The 20029-nt window shown below is 39.8% G+C and overlaps 2 protein-coding genes across 9 annotated transcripts in view; one reads left to right on the top strand and one right to left on the bottom strand.

The window, feature by feature from the left end:
- Nucleotides 1-1446: 1446 nt before the first annotated feature.
- On the bottom strand, nucleotides 1447-2923 carry LOC138763309 (protein BTG1). The gene is made up of 2 exons (XM_069937242.1): nucleotides 2344-2923; nucleotides 1447-2066 (listed from the first exon to the last, which is right to left on the bottom strand). Exons 1-2 carry the CDS (start codon nucleotides 2486-2488, stop codon nucleotides 1723-1725), a joined length of 489 nt encoding a protein of 162 aa, XP_069793343.1. The 5' UTR covers nucleotides 2489-2923; the 3' UTR covers nucleotides 1447-1722.
- Nucleotides 2151-20029, top strand: part of atrip (ATR interacting protein) — a 67801-nt gene continuing 49922 nt past the window's right edge. For 4 of the 8 annotated variants that reach the window (XM_069937239.1, XM_069937235.1, XM_069937234.1 and 1 more), the window contains exons 1-3: nucleotides 2151-3181; nucleotides 12966-13424; nucleotides 18168-18250. In XM_069937239.1, the coding sequence (XP_069793340.1) occupies nucleotides 3169-3181; nucleotides 12966-13424; nucleotides 18168-18250 (555 nt within the window). In that variant the 5' untranslated portion in view covers nucleotides 2151-3168. The other 4 variants (XM_069937236.1, XM_069937237.1, XM_069937238.1 and 1 more) reach the window with 4 other exon arrangements.

Here is a 20029-nt window from a genome sequence, read left to right as displayed (position 1 = left end):
GGAGTGCAGAGCCAAGGGTAAGTTTTTAAAAAAAATTAGAGTAGTGGGTTCTGGAAACACATTAACATTGGTGAAGCTGGTAAAATAGAGACATTTAAAAGTCTCTTAGACAGGCAAGATAAATAGAGGGATTTGGGTGTGAGGTTGGGACATTTATTGAGTAGGTTTATATAGGTGAGCTCAACATCATGGGCCAAACAGCTTGTACTGTGCTATAATGTTCCATGTTCAATGTATTGAACAGTTCAGGATGAAGCTATTGGGATGTTCAGAAATTAGACCTTCTTAGTTATGGGAAAATTAAGAATGGTAAAAGGTAGATTTTGATCTGATATAGGAGACCAAAATTTGTTTAATAATTTAGAAACCAATTGGAAGCTGAAATGGGAGCATCTTTGAATTTACAAAGATAAAATGGATGGAATTTCATTCATCACAGATACTATTTATCCTAGATTAGTAAATGGAATTGAAGTCATTCAGCCGCGATCCAGCAGAATAGCAGATGAAGGGATTGAATAGCCTTTGCCTTCTCCTTCCAATGGATGGAGGAACTGTGGTTATATCTTTAACTGGCATTTTGAAAAGAAAATAATGGAAAAAAAAATGTTCAGTCCAAACATAATGTAATGAGTAATAATTAGCATTTCACAGTTCAACCATGAAAATGTTTTCATATAACTGAAAATATAAAAAGAAAAATGATTTCTCACTTTTTAATATCTAGCTAATTTTCAAAATGACAGCTGATCAAATAAAATCCTTATGTTTATCATGGAAATAAATTGTAAAATAAACCCTAATTGATGATTAGAAAACAACTTTTGATTTAATTGTGAATTAAGACTCCTGATTATACTTTAAACAAGATTTTTAAAACAACAATTTTATCCTTATTAGCCATCAAAGCATCACAAATGCAAATACATCTTTTTTCCTGTGGCCTTTATCCTATGCATTTAATTAAGCAACTAATTTATTTGTTTGTTAAACCTACTTTGATTGCATCCAATGCAAATCAATTTCTTTTTTTAATCCTCTTCCAGTTTATCCTTTCATGATCACATGGCCAAACAAAAAAGGAACCATGTCATATGACATAGTACTGTACCTGACTTCCATTGTCCTAGATTGCAGAATTGACCTGTTTTGTAGTTTTATAAATATTAAAAAAAAACACTTTTAAAAAAAGTTGTAGATTAGGTGGAACAAAGTACTTTATTATTTAAGAAAAATATGCACAGTACTGTTCCTGCACCATACACCTATTAAGAAAAGGAAGTCAAACTCAGTAAGCTGTACCATGCACTTGTTAAGTGGACCACATATATTTTCTCCAAAACCAGATATCATTTATTTTAAAAAAAACTGGTTTTAAGAATCAATTCAAAGACTGCATATATTTTTATCAAATTGGTTCAGTCATTAAAAGACGTCCTGAACACATTGTATGGATTCATTTTGATGTTTTATTACAAACAGCCATGGCTTATTTTTAAAATATAAATCTGTAAAACACAATTATCCATTGACTGTACATGTTTTTACAATATACAATCCAGGAATTTAATGTGGTGCAAAAAGAGTTTTGCATATCGCCACTGGCCACATCAAACAAAGGTTTTGGCAGTCGACTAAAACTTAACAAGGGATTAACATTTCACTACATTATCAAAGGGGGCTGCAAACTGTACAATAACAGTTGTATGTTTCAATGAATTATTAACTCGAAACCGTCATCATGTAGCTCTTAGAGGGGCTCGATCTGCCAATTCTAAATTCATCCTTGCAACTGATCATGCTATCTAAGGGAGAAATCCCGCTGCTCGGCACATTTTCATAAAGAACACAAATGGAGCCGTCTTCACCTATTCGGTAGGACACCTCGAATGGGTCGACCCACAGAGTCAATTCACTTGGCAAAAGTTGGAAAAGTTGTTGACTGCTGAGGCCGATGATGTTGGACGCCCTGGCGATCAGAGGATCCATTTTGTGGTTGATCCGAATGCATCGATAGCCCGATCCTTTGCAGGGCATGTGGGGGAACCAATGGTGCCGGTAATGTTCTGTCAAACAAAGAAGAAACGTTAGATTCAAATGACCTGCAGGATTCCTTCTGCTCTGCTTTCCTGGTGAGACCCCAACTGCGCTTTGTTCGTCAAGTCGAGGGGGGGGGGGGGGTGGGGGGGAGATGATGACAACACTTTTGCATGGTTGACCTTTCTCTAACAGGCTGCTCCCCTGTGATGTTTGCCAGACGATGTGATGGGAAGAGGGCTTCCCATCCTCGTACACAGGACCCCCCCACCCCCACCTCCTGCGTGTGGGCTTCTTTCTTCTCACCTGCCAAGGATTTCTCCAGCGACTCGCTGAAATGCTGGAGCTGCTCGTCAGAAATGAGCCCCGTCGTCCTCAGCAGTCTGGTAATAAAGGCCACGGCAGTTGTAATCTCCGTCTTCATTTTGATCCGCTCTTCCCCAGGACTCATCAGCTGGCTCCAACACAACGGCGAGGACGATCCTCTCTTCACTGCCACACACTCGCACAAAAACGTCCAATCAAAAGAATTACTCTTTTGTGCGAAACTGGGTTGGGGGGGGGGGGGGGTCTTTTTGGTTTGACTTCGGTTTTGTTCCCAGATACAACAGCCGACGGACTTTTTCTTTTGTTCGGATCAAGGCGACGAATTCGACTTTCCCCCCCCCCCCACTCTGATCACAAATAGCGTGCGGGGGAGTCTCTTCGGAGTGTGTTTTCTTTTCCCTGACAGTATTCGGCAGGGAGAATTACATCTTTTTCAAAATAACCGCAGGCCAGTCGATCGAGGCGGTGAAGGGATAAAGCGACATGGGCAGCGACACGACCCGCAGCCAGTCTTCAGCGACACAAACCCCGCAGCGCCGCTGTAAACATCGCCAGCACAGACCCCCCCCCCCCTCTGTGACCTCACACACAGGGCTTCACAGCCAATCGAATCACTGGCTTTACTGACGTCACGACAGCTCGTTTGCATCTCACGCAGAGCCCCCCCCCCCCACCCGCGCCAACTCTGACCAAAAGTTTCCCAGTGCAATGTGTGACGTTGTCTCATCCGATGTTTTTTTTTAAAGTGATTTAAAATGCATAAAATGGACTTTTCCAGGAAGCTTTCCAGCTTAATGATTTGTAATGTTACCTTTGGGTAGGTTTTTTTTGGATTTTTAAAAACATCAAAAACTTATTTTTTTAAAAGCAGTTTATAGAATATATATAATGCCCAGCCCAACTACCAACCCAAAGGAAGTCACTAGTTCGAGCTCAACTCTGCTGACGACCTTGAATAATATGTGAAGTTCATCTAAAGTTTCTGCTATAGTTGTTGTTCAATGATTGCTGCATGGAAGTACATACCTGTGAAGTAAAGTGATAAGATCTGGATTGCAATTGCGATTGTACCTTCCATTCCTGAATACCTAGCCAATCTAATCATTTGTAGTAATTTATGGTGACTATCTAGGGTGGCAGATAAGACAGAATCTCACTGGAACTTTTTTTGTCCTTTGTCGTATCAGCTACAGAATTGAATGAAAGATTTCTGCATCTGCCATTCTTTCATCCGCTGAAACTCAAACTGATATCTTCAACCTGCCACATTTCTAATTCTCTAAAAAAATCACTTTACATTTTATGACTACTGTGTTAAGAGGTAGCAGTGTTTCCTAGTCTTTTTACCAAGTCCCTCATGAATGAGAATTAGGAGCAGGAAGAGACTTCTTGGACCACACAGATAGCTGATATGATCACAATTGCAACTCTGATGAAAGCCACTCTAGCCTCTGCAGTCTTTAAAAATGGCCAATATTCTTGTGACATCTTGGTTAAACTTCTCTATAGCCAAATTGAGGTCGCACACAAATCAGGGAAACAACACCTCATATTCCCTCTCTCCAACCAGACGGCATAAATATCAACATACAATTTCTGTTAACACCCCCACCATCAATGAATATTCAAACAAACTTTATTTATGTACATGATAATACAGGAACACTTAACCTTAAGAGCACTAGTAGTCGGATAAGATTTTTAGATTTATTTCAATAAATATTAACAATTCATGGCACTGAACAGAACCAAAATTTGAACTTAATGATTGTCTCCAAAACATTGCCTTTATGCCAAAATTGAGGCCCAGGGCCCAAAAATGAAGAGTTAGATTGCACTGGACAGGATGCAGATAAAATTTGCCAGGTTGTTGCCTGGCATGGAATGATTTATTTGTGCAGAGACTAGATACACTGAGTTTTATTTCCTTGAAGCAGCAGAGGCTAAAAGTGATAAAAGAATACAAAACAATGAGAGGCATTATACTGGGAAGATCTTTACATGACAGAGATGTCTTGGATGAGGGGACAAAGGTTTAAGAAGTAAGAAGTTCAGTGATTGAAATTTGGATCTTGTCATCTGAGAAAGTGTTGGAGGTAGGCACTTTTATTATAATTTAAGAAGCATCTGGATGAGCACTTGAAACACCTAGGCATGGTAAACTATGGACCAAATTCTGGTGAATGGGATTAATATGGGTGTGTACTTAATGACCAGCATTGACATTATTGGTGTATTGGATCATTTTGTGGTGAATGATTCACACAATGATTCCCAAAAGTTTATTGTGACATAGACCATAAGATATAGGAACAAAAGTAGGCCATTTGGCACATTGAGCTTGCTCTGCATTTCTTCATGAACTGAACCATTCTCCCTCTCAGCCCCTTTCCCCTGACTTCTCCCATAACCTTGGATACCCTGACTATTCAAATAGGTATCAGTTTCTGCCTTAAATACACTCAACAATCTGGTTCATGGCAACAAATTCCAGAGGTTCACCACTCTCTGGCTCAAAAAATTTCTCCACATCTGTTTAAAATGGCCGCCTTCAATTCTGAAATTATGCCCTCTTGTCCTTGACTCCCCTACCATGGGGAACAACTCTGTCCAGCCAGGCCTTTCAACATTTGAAATGCTTCTATGAGCTCTCCCCCTCATTCTTCTGAACTCCAGTGAGTACAGGCTGCCCCTCATGTGTTAATCCCTTCTTTCCAGGAATCATTATTCCAAATCTTAACCTTTAGGGTATTCTGAACAAGGACTCAAAAGTCCCTCTGAATTTTCCATATATCCAAATAATAGTCTGCCCTTTTATTCCTTCTTCCAAAGAGCATGTCAATACACTTTTTAAAATTGTATTACATTTGGCACATTTTTTTATCCAATCTCCTAATCTATCAAAGTCTCTCTGCAGTCTCTCCACCTCTTATTGTATCATGTGCAAACTTTGCTACAAAGCTATTTATTGCACAATCAAAATCATTAACATGTAACATGAAAAGAAATGGCCTCATGTGCAGCACCTTGTGAAAGGCCATTGAAAATCAAAATGTACAACATATACGGCGTGCCCATTGTCTACCCTGTTTGTGGTTTCCTCAAAAAAATTGCAGTAGGTTTGTCAGGCAAGATTTTTTCCTTTAGGAAACCATGCTGACTTTGGCCAATCTTGTCACACACCTTCAGTTACTCCATAACCTCATCCTTGACAATCATCTCTTAAAATCTTCCCAATCACTGATGTTAGGCTAACAGGTTCATACTTTATTTTCTGCTGCCTCCCTTTTTAAATAGCAGAGTTTTATTGGCAATTTTCCAGAACAATCCCAGAGTTTATTGATTCTTGGAAGAATATTTACTAGTGCCTCCTCAATATCTAAAGCTACTTCTTTCAGAACCTGAGGGTGCATTCCATCTAGTCTGAGAGACATATCTACCCTTAGACTTTTCATTTTTCCAAGCACCTTCACTCTGGTGATTATGACTGCACTCATCTCTCTTCACTGACACCCTTTTTAAAAAAAAATTTTCACACTATGAACCATATTAATCAAAACACACACAAACATTTCCCTTTTGAATATACACAGTGGCATTTTCTCCCCTTTCTTCCCCCCTCCCTTCCCTCCCTTCTTCCCACCCCCTTTCAAATCCATTAAATGTTCAACATATACAATACAATAAACCCATTAAACAATGTCATCACACAATGAAAATAAACAAGAAAATTGTGTCATCTTTTATATCTGCGAAGCCCTCTCTGTTATGTTCCATGTACAGTTCCCAAATTTGTTCAAATAATGTGACTTTAATTTTTAAATTATATGTTATTTAAAAAAATTATATGTTATTTTTTCCAATGGAATACATTTATTCCTTTCTATGATCCATTGCTGTACTCTCAGGCTCTCTTCTGATTTCCAAGTTGAATTTATACATTTTTTTTGCTACAGCTAAGGCTATCATAATAAATCTTTTTTGAGCTTCATCCAGTTTGAAGCCTAATTCTTTACTTCTTATATTACTTAGAAGAAAGATCTCTGGATATTTTGGTATGTTGCTTTTTGTGATTTTATTTAATACCTGATTTAGATCTTCCCAAAACTTTTTCACTTTCTCACATGCCCAAATTGCATGTACTGTTGTTCCCATTTTCTTCTTACAGCTATCTGATAATGTTGGATCCCATTTATTTAACTTTTGGGGCATAACATATAGCCTGTGTAACCAATTATATTGTATCATGCGTAACCTCATATTTGTTATATTTTTCATAGTTCCAGAGCATAACTTTTCCCATATTTCATTTTTTATCTTTATGTTTAAATCTTTTTTTTTGTCCGCCAATTCTCTACTTTCTGTTGTATCTTCCCTTGTTGCTAGTTCTTTTTCTGTAGTTATTATTTCCCTTTCCAGCTGTTCTATTTTCCGATTGTAGTCCTTTTTCATCTTAATTACATAACTTATTATCTGCCCTCTAATGAAGGCTTTCATTGCATCCCATAAAATAAATTTGTCTTTCACTGATTCCGTATTTATTTCAAAGTACATTTTAATTTGGCGTTCAATAAGTTCTCTAAATTCCTGTCTTTTAAGTAGCATGGAGTTTAATCTCCATCTACATGTTCTTGGTGGGATGTCCTCCAGTTCTATTGCTAATAACAGGGGTGAATGATCAGATAACAATCTAGCTTTATATTCCATTTTCCTAACTCTCCCTTGGATATAGGCTGACAACAGGATTCCTTGACACCCTTGAAAGTCTAGTATACTGTTAATGTCTTCCACAGTGAAGACTGATGCAAAATGGTCATTCAGTACCTCTACCATCTCCTTATCACCATTATAATTTCTCTAGCATCACCTTTTATTGGTCCTCTATCTACTCTTGCCTCACAGCTAAGTAATCACCTTTGAAGTGTCCTCCCTGTGGTTAAGTAAGCAAACATAATAGGTAATCTGAACACAGCATCTTCACAAAATTGCAAGTAAATAATAGTGTGAAATATTTTCTTTAAAATATACTGTGACTCTTTTCTGTGATTGAATAAGCTTTAAAGTCTGTAGCATTTATGTCAAAAACAAACACCAAATATTTTCCAAAACAGATAAATTTGCATTTACATTTTGCTGGACTGTGAAATATTTATTTTAAATTAAATGCATTTGGATGTGTGCATTTGTTTTGGGAGGATTGCAGAATACTGTTGGCCCTTGCAATGACTTGAATGCTAATATTTCAGTGTTCCAAAATTGCATATACAGTATTTGTATCTGCTTGCTAGAGAGACCAATTTTGAAGGATGCTGTGCATTGAAATGTTTGAATTCAGAATGAAATAGCATCTGGTTTGTCACAGTGCACACCAACAAACAATTTATTTGAGACATATTTGCATGTGTGTTGGATTAAAAGTAAAATATCCAGAATGATTTGTAAGGTTTAGTTTATGGGAGTTCTTTTTCTCCAGAAACTATTTGCATTCTTGCTATATGTGGGACATCAAATGAAATGCTCCAAGCAAAAGACCATATTTTTTTCAAGAACAGCTCTGTTGTTTTGGATCTGCTAGATGTGGGAAAGCCTTCAGAATGCTAAACAGGATCTTATACTGTACTTCCAGCTGGAAAATTCAAGTATACAGGCTGTATAATGATGATGATAATAATATAGAAGTGTGCCTTAATGTGGCTTTTGCTTTGTCTTGTGCTGCAACCCACACCTGCACTATCCAAACATGCTGCACAACTCATTGTGCTACATCTGATATTCTTAAATCAGATAAGAGGATTATTCTGGAATCAAGACAATCGAGTTTGCAACAAGTTTTTTTTTTCAATTTTTAAAAAAGATGTTACTTTAACAGGCTTGTGGTGCAGGTCAACATGAGGATGATGGCTGAACACAGATTTGGTGATAGCAAAGACTCCATGACTGCTTGATGGTTATCAAACGAAAATGCCTGGATTAAAAAAAAATGCAAAGTCGGGGTATCTGAAATAAAGAAAAAAATATTAGTCAAACTCCGCAGACAACGAATTTCGTGACATGTTCATGGCAATAAATTCTGATTCTGAAGTCGAGCTGGAAAGAGAAACTAGAGTTAAAGTTTCAGGTCAAGTACCTATTGTCAGAATTAAGGGAGTCTTTGACCTGAGATGTTAATGATTTGCTGAGGAATTCGAACGTTTTCTGTCTTTAAAAACATTTCTATTTATACGTGGCAATACACGCTCAATCCAAAGTTTTCTGCAATTCAAAATGCATTTTCGAACTGTTCATTCTGTATCTTGAGGGACACCGTAGGTGTGCAGCGCACCAATGGAGAAGCTCGATGGAGGGAAGTGAGTGGGATGGACCGGCTGAACTGGGGACGCGCTGCTGCATGCGGATAACATGGTTGGCGGCAAATAGTTTTTCGCATTTTAAGAGCCCGTGAGTATGCACTTGGGATTCTGCACTGTTTTGGTTTCTCGTCGCGGTGGAGGAGGTGAATGAGTGACCTGGTCCCGAGCTGTTGAATTATAGAGTAGGTAATCTCCTGACCCCATATTAACATAACGTGGTGAAAACACTTAGCCGGTTTGGCTGCACCTTTGGAGAAGTGAGAGTAAGAAGTAGGCTTGATGTTCGTTATCTTGGGTCAAGATTGAAAATTTTACTTTGTTGCAGGCTTTAATTAAATACCAATTGAGGCCGTGGGAAAGATGAAAAGTTGAAGTCGAATATTTTCCAATTCTAATGGAATGGTATCCAGTTGAAACATTAACTTTTTTTTTTACCCTTGCCAGATGCTGCCTGAGCCATTAAACATTTAGATAGATGCTCTCTGACTGGGGGAAGGGGCTCATCCATCTGATTCCCTTTTTCCAGCTTCCATCAAAGAGCATCTTTCTCAGCCCCTCCCCCTATCACCTTTCAGCTCCTTTCTCTTCCCCCTCCCAATAGTATCCACATCACCTACTGGCCTGCATTCCTCCTCTTCCCTTCCCATCCCCCCCATCCTTATTGGGGGGGTTGCCTGATTTTTGGCACACCTGAAGAAGGCTACAGGCCTGAAACATCAACTGCCTATTGTTTTCCATGGATGCTGCATTACTTGCAGAGTTTTTCCAGCACTTTTGTGTACTGAACCACTGATTCACCTGGAATGATTGGGTTCAGTAGCCTCTTTTAAACTGCAGCACCTGGGGGAAGCCTTCCTGGGACTCGGGTGCGATTACTGGGGCAAAGATGCTGAAAGCACCTTTTAAATTGCATGGGGGATCTACCTATTAAATCACCAACCTGGCGCTTTAAGGAGGAATCCTGCCCCCTTAATGACGCATCATGTACTTAGCGGAAGTACTGCTGGATGTTCGGATGCTGGCTGCAAGCGCTAATGTCATTGGAATAAGTGGGTAGGCCATTTTCATTTTCAAATCACTTGTAGACACGACCAAGGTAAGCTCCCTAACTACCTCTGAGGTAGGTCAGGGACCCGGTTGGATTCCAATGAAGTTGACCAGGTCAGACCCTTTCTAACTGTCACGTAACTGGGGTGCAAACTGGGCAAGTTTCCTGGTTAACCACATTTTTCATGGCAGCTTGAAAGGGCCTATAGACAGTGATAGAAAGGGAGGAGTAGAATGAGCAGGTGCATCTCCTCTATTTGCAAGGCATGGTGTTGTGTTTATATTTGCTTACACTTTAATGGCAATATTCTGGTAAAATGGAACATGTTCATGTACAACCCAAGGCTGTCAACTACTTACAATCAAAGATAATGACAAAAGTGAAAGATGGGTGTGTTTTGTTATTACACTTTTTGACAAAACAAAGGCAGTTGACAGGAGTATGCAAAGATCATAAGGGATAAATATAGATTTAGTGAATGTGGTACAAGTTTGGCAGATAGTTTCGAAAGAGGTAATGTTTTGTTGAAGAGAATAGGTTTTTGAATAGAGAAAATTATAGAATATAGTTATGCACCACATAACATCCATTCAGGTAATGTCTTAAGAAATTCCAATCAGAGAACAGGATATAGCGGACGTATCTCTCATAAATGAATTTGCTCAGTGATCCTCTGTCACAGCCACTGTTTGTCATTACTGCAAAATACTGTATTTTTATGCATATACATGTGTGTGTTATATGCATATTTTACAAACCAGGAACACCCCCCCCCCCCTTCAACGTTATATGTGTGTGTATACGTGCTATACGAGAATATTTTTACATGTTAAAATAACATGCACAATTAAAGAGCAGGCGTGGGAAAGTCAAACCAGCAAATTTTAGCGGGTGTTGGAATATCGCGGCATTGAAAGAAACACACACAATTTATAGCGGCCGTGGAAAAGATACGCCGGCAATTTATAACAAGGGTGAGAAGTTATAGCGAGCATTGGAATATAATAACGGCATTGAAAGAACATGCACAATTTATAGCGGCCGTAGGAAAGACGCAATTTATAGCGAGCGTCGGAATGTTATAGCCAGCATGAGAATGTAAGAGTGGCAATGAAAGAACGTACACAAATTATAGTGAGTGTGGGAAATTTTGATCTTGGGAATAACTCTTTGTGATGAATGCCATGGTATTCCTATAAAGAGGACATTCTGGCTAGGACATGGTATCTTATCAATGTTAATTGCCCAGACCTGTTCCTGAGAGAGGAGATTAACATATCAAGTGCCTTTGATTTGAGACAACATTTGAATTAAAATACTGCTTAACTCTAGCAGCTTTCAGGTGCATTCTCCACCAAGAATGCGCCTGCAGAAGCAGATACAGCCCTGGTCATGGTGTTTCAGGTGGCAGCCCTGAAAGCACTGTGCTGCCCACCTGAAAGGGACAGCTGCAGGAGAGGCGCCTCGGAGCGCACTCTGGCTCTTGTCAGGCGCGGGACATCGGGGCAGGGGCTGTCGGGCGCGGGGAGGGAGGCTGTCAGGCCGCCCCCTAGCAGCCACTTTCAGGTGGTTGCATTCAGGTGCCTCGGAGGACAGCTCAGATGCTCCTCCGAGCTGCATCAGGCTCTTTCAGGTGACCTCTCGACAGCCGCATTCTGGTCAGCAATGTGAAAGAGGCTTCTGATTGTCTTCATCTAATAATTATATAATGGACAATTGACACCTCTTATGGAAGTTGATTGGGTGTTAATTGTGTGTGCTTTGTCTCATGTTCTACTTAAATACAAATTGCTTTTGTCAGTCGGAACTACACCCAGGTGCGACAAGACTGCAGAACTCTGGGCATCTAGCAGAAGTGTTGCAGAAAATTAGGCCAGGCACCATGATCCAGTACAAAATTAATGATGTTTGAAGCTGTGGCTTATCAGGTGAAAATGTGCTGCAACAATTATTTTAATGCAGGAATACCACAGCACCAAATGTTGTTGTCACTGAATGGTTTAATTACTCTGGTACCCTTGCCACTTGTCACCTGTCATTAGTATATAATGTAGTGTTCGCACAACATTCAGTTTCACAGAATGTATTGTGGACGTTAAGTGACACTTGACTGTACTGCTATATGAAAGACATCTTTGCATATTTAAAGTTGATAGTTAACAGGAATATACATCAGACAGTGTGTTGCCTGAGCTCCAGGTACCAGGGTTCAGTTGTGAAATCTTGTGATATCTGCCAGGAGTTTGTACTTTCTTCCTTGTGTTTATGTGGATGTTTCCAGATGCTCTAGTTTCATCCCACTTCCTGAAGGCATGTTGGTTGGATGATTAATTGTTTCTATTGTTAGTGAAGGATTAGGGTGGAGTTGATAACCACCAGAGAGCCCCCATATAATTCAATGGGTCAAACAATCTTCTATGTTGTTGGAAAATATAAAATGTGAAGAGTAGCAAATAACTAGGATGCAAAAGGGATGAAAAATAGAAGCATGGAAGTCTTACAACTGTTCAGGCTCTCAGTAAGACTGCACCTGGAGTTTTGAGAATGGAAATAAACTCCTTGATTAAGGTGGGATATACTTTCATTGGGGCAATTCAGAGAAGGTTGAGCAGATTAATTCCTGGGACAAAAGAATTATGAGGAACAATTGAGCATAATGGGTCTATACTCACTGGATTTTAGAATTATTAATAGTAAGAGTGTTGAAAATAGGCCATTTGGCCCATCATGTCCATTCTACTCCTTTTCCCCAATTGTATGCCTTGGTGATTTGTTCTTCACTAGATGCTTCTAAAATGTTGTTAGTATCTGCCTCCATGACCTCTGTAGGCAGTGTATTCCAGACTAACCACTCTCTCTTTGAGTGGACAATTCACCCTTGTCTGTTGTAGACCTTCTCACCGCAAGCCTATGACACTCCCACCATGAGACAAAGATTGTTACTGTCTTCCCTGTTTTGTCTCCGTCATATGGTATCAGGTCATCCCTCTAATCAGGGGTCGGTCACCTATTTTGCTCATTGTGAATGTTGGACAGTTGTAAATTATTGTTGATTCTTTTTCTGGAGCAGTATTATTTCAGGAATGTTTTTTTATATTGATATTTTATGGTGTGAGATTAGGATAAAGTCTATTGATTAGAAAGATAATTGACGAATTGAAGAAAATTATTCATGCAATATTTATTGGCTGTTCTTCTTGCAGAGTTAAATATTGGAACAATGTCATCAAATTCTCTTTTTATAAACTCAGGAAAGAAACGAAACACTTCTATTATTTATAGTGTGGAAAATTTGCCATCAGACATTCCAGTTCCAACCTTCTCCGAATTGTCAAACCAAGGAAGGAAGAATATAAGTCACGAGTCTGATGGATTTCCACCGAACAAGCGTCACAAGGGAGAACAAGCAAAAGATGCGAGAGCAAATGAAGATCCTTTTGGGGATCATGAAGATTTCACTGCTGATGACTTGAAGGAACTGGATATTCTGGCCTCGCAGGTTTTAGTTCAGGATATGAAGCCTGTGTCCAATGCCATGATAGCATCAGTGACTGATAAGAATAATAAAGGAAAGTCAGTGGTAAAAAATGATGCAAATACAAAAACTGCCACTTTTTCCACAAGAGCAATAAACTGTGAAAATGAAGGGAAAGAACTTCATGGTAATGTAAATGTTTTTTTTCTAATTGTAGTACTTGTAACTTTGAATTTGAAATTGATCATTCTCATAAATGTTTCAAAAACCAATGTTTTGTCTTTTGTTTGTTAGGATTTCTTAGGGAAGGAGCCTATTAGGTCCACTAAGTTTGTACTGGCTTTCAGAGCATACCTTGAATCCCATTCACCTGCCTTTTTCCCTGTAGCTTATTCTCCATCACATACCCCTCAACTCCACCCTGATTCTCCACCCTGGATGTGGGAAGAAGATAGATCACTTTAGGAAAACTGACTTGGTTACAAGGAAAAAGTGCAAACTCCTCATGAGCAGCATCGGAAGTCAGAATTAAACCCGAATGACTGAAGCTGTGAGGCAGTAGCTTTTCTAGCTTAATGCAGCAGGCAGCTGTGACATTACCTCAGGCTGGCATAGCAAGAATCAATGACAAAGCTCTGATACTGGGCCAATATTGTTTTGGCATCACTACCAAGGAAGCAGAATTTTTTCATATTTGTGCCATTGTAGTAGTATAATAGATTAAATTGACTACATCCATCCAGAACTTTTACTTTTTTGGTGTCTGCTTCCATAACTTCAGACTGCTGAGACCAGTTTTTGTGGGATCAGTATTCAGTGTTTTAATCATGTTCCAAGTATCTTCAAGAGGCCTGTGATCTTGTAATTTAATCATTAGCCTTCCTGGTATTTTGAATAGCTGTGGATGAAGTTTGAGACAAAAGATTTGAAAGTGAACAACATTGGGTAGTTTATTTAAGCAGTTGAAATTTAATTTACAATTAAGATTGTTCAACTGAACCAACAACCAAGGGTATAAATAGATTTGGAAGTTGGATTGATTTGACGGTAACAAAACGAGATCGCTAAAAGTGCATTAACAATTCTCAATCTGTCCATGTATTTAAGTTGGGCCAGAAATCTGACAGTGTAGCCATTGCGAAGGTTTTGGAGAATTAGAAGGATTAGAGATCTGCTTTAAAGTGATCAAATCGTCAGATTCCACTTTTATGGTATAAAATTTGATCCCAGAATTTTTATATTTTTGAATCAATAGCCATTATTTATCTGTCTATAATTGTGGCTACATTCTTTTTTGATGCATTGACAATCAGCAAAATACACAATTTGTACCATTATCTGTGGATTTTGTGTATACAATAAAACCTCTGGTATTCGAAATTCAAGCGCTTGGCAAAAAAATCAAGGAAAATAAATTTTAAAAATTTAAATAAGTAAGAATAAGATAATAGGTAAAAAATACACGTTTAAAATTGTAAAAGTAAATGTTCTCTGAAGTAATACATAATTTTTGGTGAAGATGGGAGCAAATATTCAGCCAGCGAGTGCCTTGGTCATGCTTTGCTCATAGCAGCTGTTTGAATAAAGTTGGGTGAAACAGCAATGGCGACACCCAGAATGAAAAACTGGTTGATGCCGCTCGCTGTTGGGGTGATTCTCTTAAAGTCTCTCCTTATCCCTGCTTAGTAAGAGTCGTGTTGGTCTGTACCTTTATCTGTGAATTTTGGGGAAAGGGGGTCAATTATTTATAATGTTATTGGTTGTCTTTTGGGAGTCTCTGTGGAGGGGGAGGTACCTGCAGATGCAGTGATGGTTAAATGTTTTCAAAGAATGTGACTCAAAATAAAGTAAGATGCTTTAAAGCACACATGTCAAACTCTGGCCCGCGGGCCAAATTTGGCCCGCGATATAATTATATTTGGTCCACAAGATCATATCAAAAATGTATTAGAGGTGGCCCGCTGGCCGCCGCGCCAGTATAGCGCATGCACAGTAACCGCTGTGTCCCAGGGTGAGAGAGAGAGAGAGAGAGAGAGAGAGAGAAATCCTGGTCCTTGAAAAGTAGTGGTGGGTGGTTTTATAAACACGCTGTCGTGTCCCCCTGCCCACCCTCCCACCGCAGCGCGGCCTGGCCGGTGTCAGGGGAAGCCAAGGCCGCTTCCCAGCGCCCGGAACTCCAGTGGCACAGCGTTTCTTGGAGCTGCAGATGGAGTTGGGACGCCGGAGGGAAGATTGGGGCTCCCCGCCGGGCGATGGGGGCGCCGGCCGCCCTGCGCCTTCCCACCGGACCAGCAGCGGGTGCCCGGAGTACACGTGGAGAGCGAGGCTGGTCGGGCAGGTAGGGTGGAACCCCCTGCCAATCTCTGGAGTGGCGTGGGCTGGATCGGGATTAGCCACGCTCACCTGCTCCTCCACCGCTGACCGGGATCCCAGTGCGGTCCTGAGCTCGGAGACTGCCCTGGAAAGGTCCTGGGACACCGGCACGGAAAGAAGAGCAGGGTCCGTAGAACATTACAGATCAGAAACAGGCCCTTCGGCCCTTTGACTCTACCTCGTGAAAACCCAACACTGGAGAAACTCAGCGGGTTAAACCGTATCCTTTATCCAACAGAGAGGTACCTGACAATGTTTGGCCCTTGATCCCCCTCATCAATGTATGAGCGAAAGTCTGTGGTTCTCGTAAAAACACCAGAAGGGAGAAACTCAGCAGGTCAAAGGGGGTCAGGGAGAAACTCAGCAGGTCAAAGGGGGATCCGGGAGAAACTCAGCAGGTCAAAGGGGGGTCCGAGAGAAACTCAGCAGGTCAAGGGGGAGGGGTCCAGGAGAAACTCAGAAGGTCAAGGGGAGGGGTCCGGGAGAAACTCAGCAGGTCAAGGGGGGTCCGGGAGAAACTCAGCAGGTCAAGGGAGGTCTGGGAGAAACTCAGCAGGTCAAGGGGGGTCCGGGAGAAACTCAGCAGGTCAAGGGAGGTCCGGGAGAAACTCAGCAGGTCAAGGGAGGTCCGGGAGAAACTCAGCAGGTCAAGGGGGGTCCGGGAGAAACTCAGCAGGTCAAGGGGGGTCCAGGAGAAACTCAGCAGGTCAAGGGGGATCCGGCAGAAACTCAGGGGGCCTGACCTCGCCAGGACCGTTGCCCACTCCCCCTCCCTCCTGCAGGCCGACCCGCGACTCTCGGTGACGGGGCCGCTGATCCGCCGAGATGCCGCCCTGCAGCAAGAGCCGATGCCCCCGCACTGTCGTTGTCCAACCCGATTGCCTGCAAACCCCGCCCTCTCGCACACAGGCCTGAGTAAGTATTATGAACTTTAATCTCAGGATAAAACGATCTTCCAATAGTTTCATGTCACAGTGATAAATATATTCCTGGTTAAAAATGGTCCTGCACCTGGATACAAGCTCATTAGGCATAAAACTTGAAAAGTGTGTAAATCAAAGGATATCTGTACCAATGGAAAAAGGGCATGGCAAATAACCCTGCTAGAGTTCATGCCCACAATCAGTCACCCATTTTATTGTTTCAGGAATCATGTTATTCTCCTACATTCTCAATAGCCCTCAGATTTTACTATTCGACAGCACACTAGCAACATTTGACAAATCCTCTATAGAGAAATATTATTTATTGAATATTTTATTTCTCATTTGTTAATGCTTCTGGAAAGAGTTTATCCAAAACTATTATTAAACATTTATTTTAATAAGAAAAAGTTTAACATTACATATGTTGAAAGAAGAGAAAACATGAAGATGTTGTTGAAAATTTTCAATAAATATTTAGTTCGGCCCTCAACTTAGTCCAAGTTTTTAATTTTGGCCCTCTGTGAATTTGAGTTTGACACCCATGCTTTAAAGTTTCGATATTCATGCAACTGAAGTTTGTTCAGTGTAAGTACAGAATGGAATTTTGCCTTAAACTGTTTATTCATAATGCAGGTGTATTAGTTAGGCATTGTAAGAGGAAGAGAAAATACACTTATCTGGGATGTACCAGTCCCCTTTGGTGCCGGATACCCGGAGTTTTACTGTAATTTTCCCATGGTTCTTTGCATGCACGTAAAGCATCCACTGACACAGTTCAGTTCTTTGTGTTATAACAAATTACAGCCTTCAGTTTTCATAAAGATTGGTATAATTTTGTGTTTGTGAATTGGGTTAGGCAATTAATGAAATGCAGTGAGCAGAATAAGATGTGATTAATAGATGTTGTAAAAAGAATTGGTCAGTAATTTAAAGTGACAAAATCAGAGAAGGGGAAGTTGTGTGAAGGGATCTAAATGGCTTTGGTGTGTCTTCATCACGGTTATCTAAATGTGCTGACTCAAGATGTTCAAAATGTACTGAGGGTTGTAGTTCAATTGGGTGGCATGGGGTCATGGGCTGAAAGAGCCTGTTGCCATGCTGTATGTCTACATTTTAAAAATTAAAAAAAAATGTCCTTAGATATATGGCAATGGATAGGGTTAGTACCTTTAAGTTCCCAGGACAAAGACGGATAGGGTTAGTACCTTGAACTTGAAGATACTAATCCTATCTATTGTCATCCTATTAATGAAGACAGGTATGTGGTCCCTCAGCCTCCCCTTTTCACAAAGAGATTTGGTTTTATGACATCAAGAGCAAGATTGTTGTTCTGGCTCACCTTTTTCCATTATTTGGCCAACAACAGTGGTGTCATCAATCTATAGATTGCATTGGAGGCAAACTTGGCCATGCAATCATTAGTGTAGAGGGAATAGAGTTAGGGGCTAAGCACATAGCCTTGAGGTGCTTTGGTATGGATGGTAGCAAAGAAGAGGAGATGCTGCCAATTCTCACTGATTGGGCACTGTGCTGATGAGGAAATCTAGGAACCCAGTACAGGATGAGATTGAACAACTTGACTTTGTACCTTCCAATTTGGACAGCAAATGACTGTTCCTTTTCTTTCATAGAGAATGGTGTCATTCACTGTAAAAATGCTGATTCATTTGGATTTGAAGTTCTTCAAGAACAACATAACAAGCTGAGGCTTCAGGTACTATATGTACATTGTGCTTTTCTATTATGGTTTTAGCATATCAAGTTAGCAATTGCTGCAGTTGGCATTTAGACTTTGTCTGCTATTTGCTTGTTGACCACCTATCATAATGGATCTGTTACTAAGAATGCAGTGCTCACGTTTGAATAGTTTCTGCTTGTGTTCATGTTGTATCAGTGGATGGCAATTTATTCCATCTTGAATTATAATAGTGTTTGTGCGAAAGCTAACTTTCTGGAATGTTAAATGTATTTTGTAGTTGGTATTGGGTTTGTATGTATTTGTGACATTTAGCATCTTGAGGCAGTGTCAAAGCAATTAACGGGGTTTGCAGAAATGCACACCAGATGTTCCCCTTGGATTCTTTGAAACTTTTAGTGCAATTTCGTACATTCATAATCTCTGTTGATAGCTTGACACTTTCATTTTTATAATGCTTTCATTGTATTCAGTGACATGGTTTTATTCTTGTGAGCTGGATGCAATTACAAAAAATATGCTTCTTCAAGATCCATTTATTAACAAAGCTTTAATTATACAACAATTGATCTGAGCCAAAAGACCAAGAAGCATTTTTGCTTCCCCCATATCTACTCTCTGTAAGGATTTTTAAATTTTGGAGAATCAGAAGTGTATAATTATAAATAAAAAAAAAAGCAGTTTTTGAATATTCTTTGATTTTTTTTTAATAAAAGGAGCTTAAGCATTTCATCAGTATGAGAACATAAAAATCCTTCACCTCAATTTGCATAGATATTGTGAAAAATGTAGCAGAATATATTTTGATACTAGATTATGTTTGGAGATCTTGTTTGTACTCAACTTTACAAAAAGCTTATGGCGACGCACAGGTGTGCTGGGACGAACCAACACTGCTTATTATGTGCGGTCATTGGGGCAGCTACGGCAAAGATGGCAACGCACATCCATCTCTTCTGGATCAGGCCGGAAGTTGACGTGCGCATTTGCCTCAGTGTGATGGAAGCTGTGGGATATACACATGCTCTGGCTCTTAGCCTGAAAATCAATCGCACGAGTTTTAAATGAACATTCCATTGTGATACCTGAACTAGCGGCCTGCATCTCCATTCTGTTCAGCCACTCTCTCACAATTCCCTACATGCTTTCTTTATTAAGTTATTATGCATCTGTTTATGGGTTTTTGGATCATGCTTTTTCCTGAACCTCCGTATAATCACACATTTCAACAATTAATGATGATTCTCAAATTGAATTATGTCAATTGATATTTTCTGATTGCATCTATTGAACTGTACTAGGCTCACATTGTATTCCTAATGTTAGCGTACTGTTTATTATTCCAATCAATTTTTTACTGAGTGAATTCGGCTCTACCTTTCTCCAGGAGACCTTGAGTTTTTTACTTGATTAGGTGCTAAATTCTGGTCTAGTTGATGTAATTGTCAATTTTTGATCTGCTTGGGGGATTTTGTGGTGATTTGTTTAGGTTTTCTGTTCCTATAAACTTTATCATCTTGTGGAATTGTAGATTAATATAATGGGGAATTAAGGATTACATATTAATAAAATTGTTGCCATTAATATATATTTTAGTTCATTATTTCTGCATTTAGAAGTAATATACCTTCAACTGCAATATATTAAAAAAAGTCTTTTATATGTATATGTGTACATATATATGTATATGTGTGTGTGTATATTGTATATGTGTATATATAATATATATATATGTGGGTGTATGGGGGATGTGTATGTGGGGGTGGGGGTGTGTATGTGGGGGTGGGTGGGTGTGTG

This window comes from Narcine bancroftii, chromosome 5 (assembly GCF_036971445.1).
Source record: "Narcine bancroftii isolate sNarBan1 chromosome 5, sNarBan1.hap1, whole genome shotgun sequence".
Classification (NCBI taxonomy): Eukaryota; Metazoa; Chordata; class Chondrichthyes; order Torpediniformes; family Narcinidae; genus Narcine; species Narcine bancroftii.
Note: the sequence above shows the minus strand (reverse complement) of the source record. Positions and strands in the feature narration are given on the sequence as shown.

Bases quoted from the DNA above. Each gene is read 5' to 3' on its own strand.
- LOC138763309 (XM_069937242.1), bottom strand. From the start codon at position 2,488: ATGAGTCCTGGGGAAGAGCGGATCAAAATGAAGACGGAGATTACAACT. The intron at 2,067-2,343 runs GTGAGAAGAAAG...TTTGTTTGACAG, and splicing joins GCTGGAGAAATCCTTGGCAG to AACATTACCGGCACCATTGG.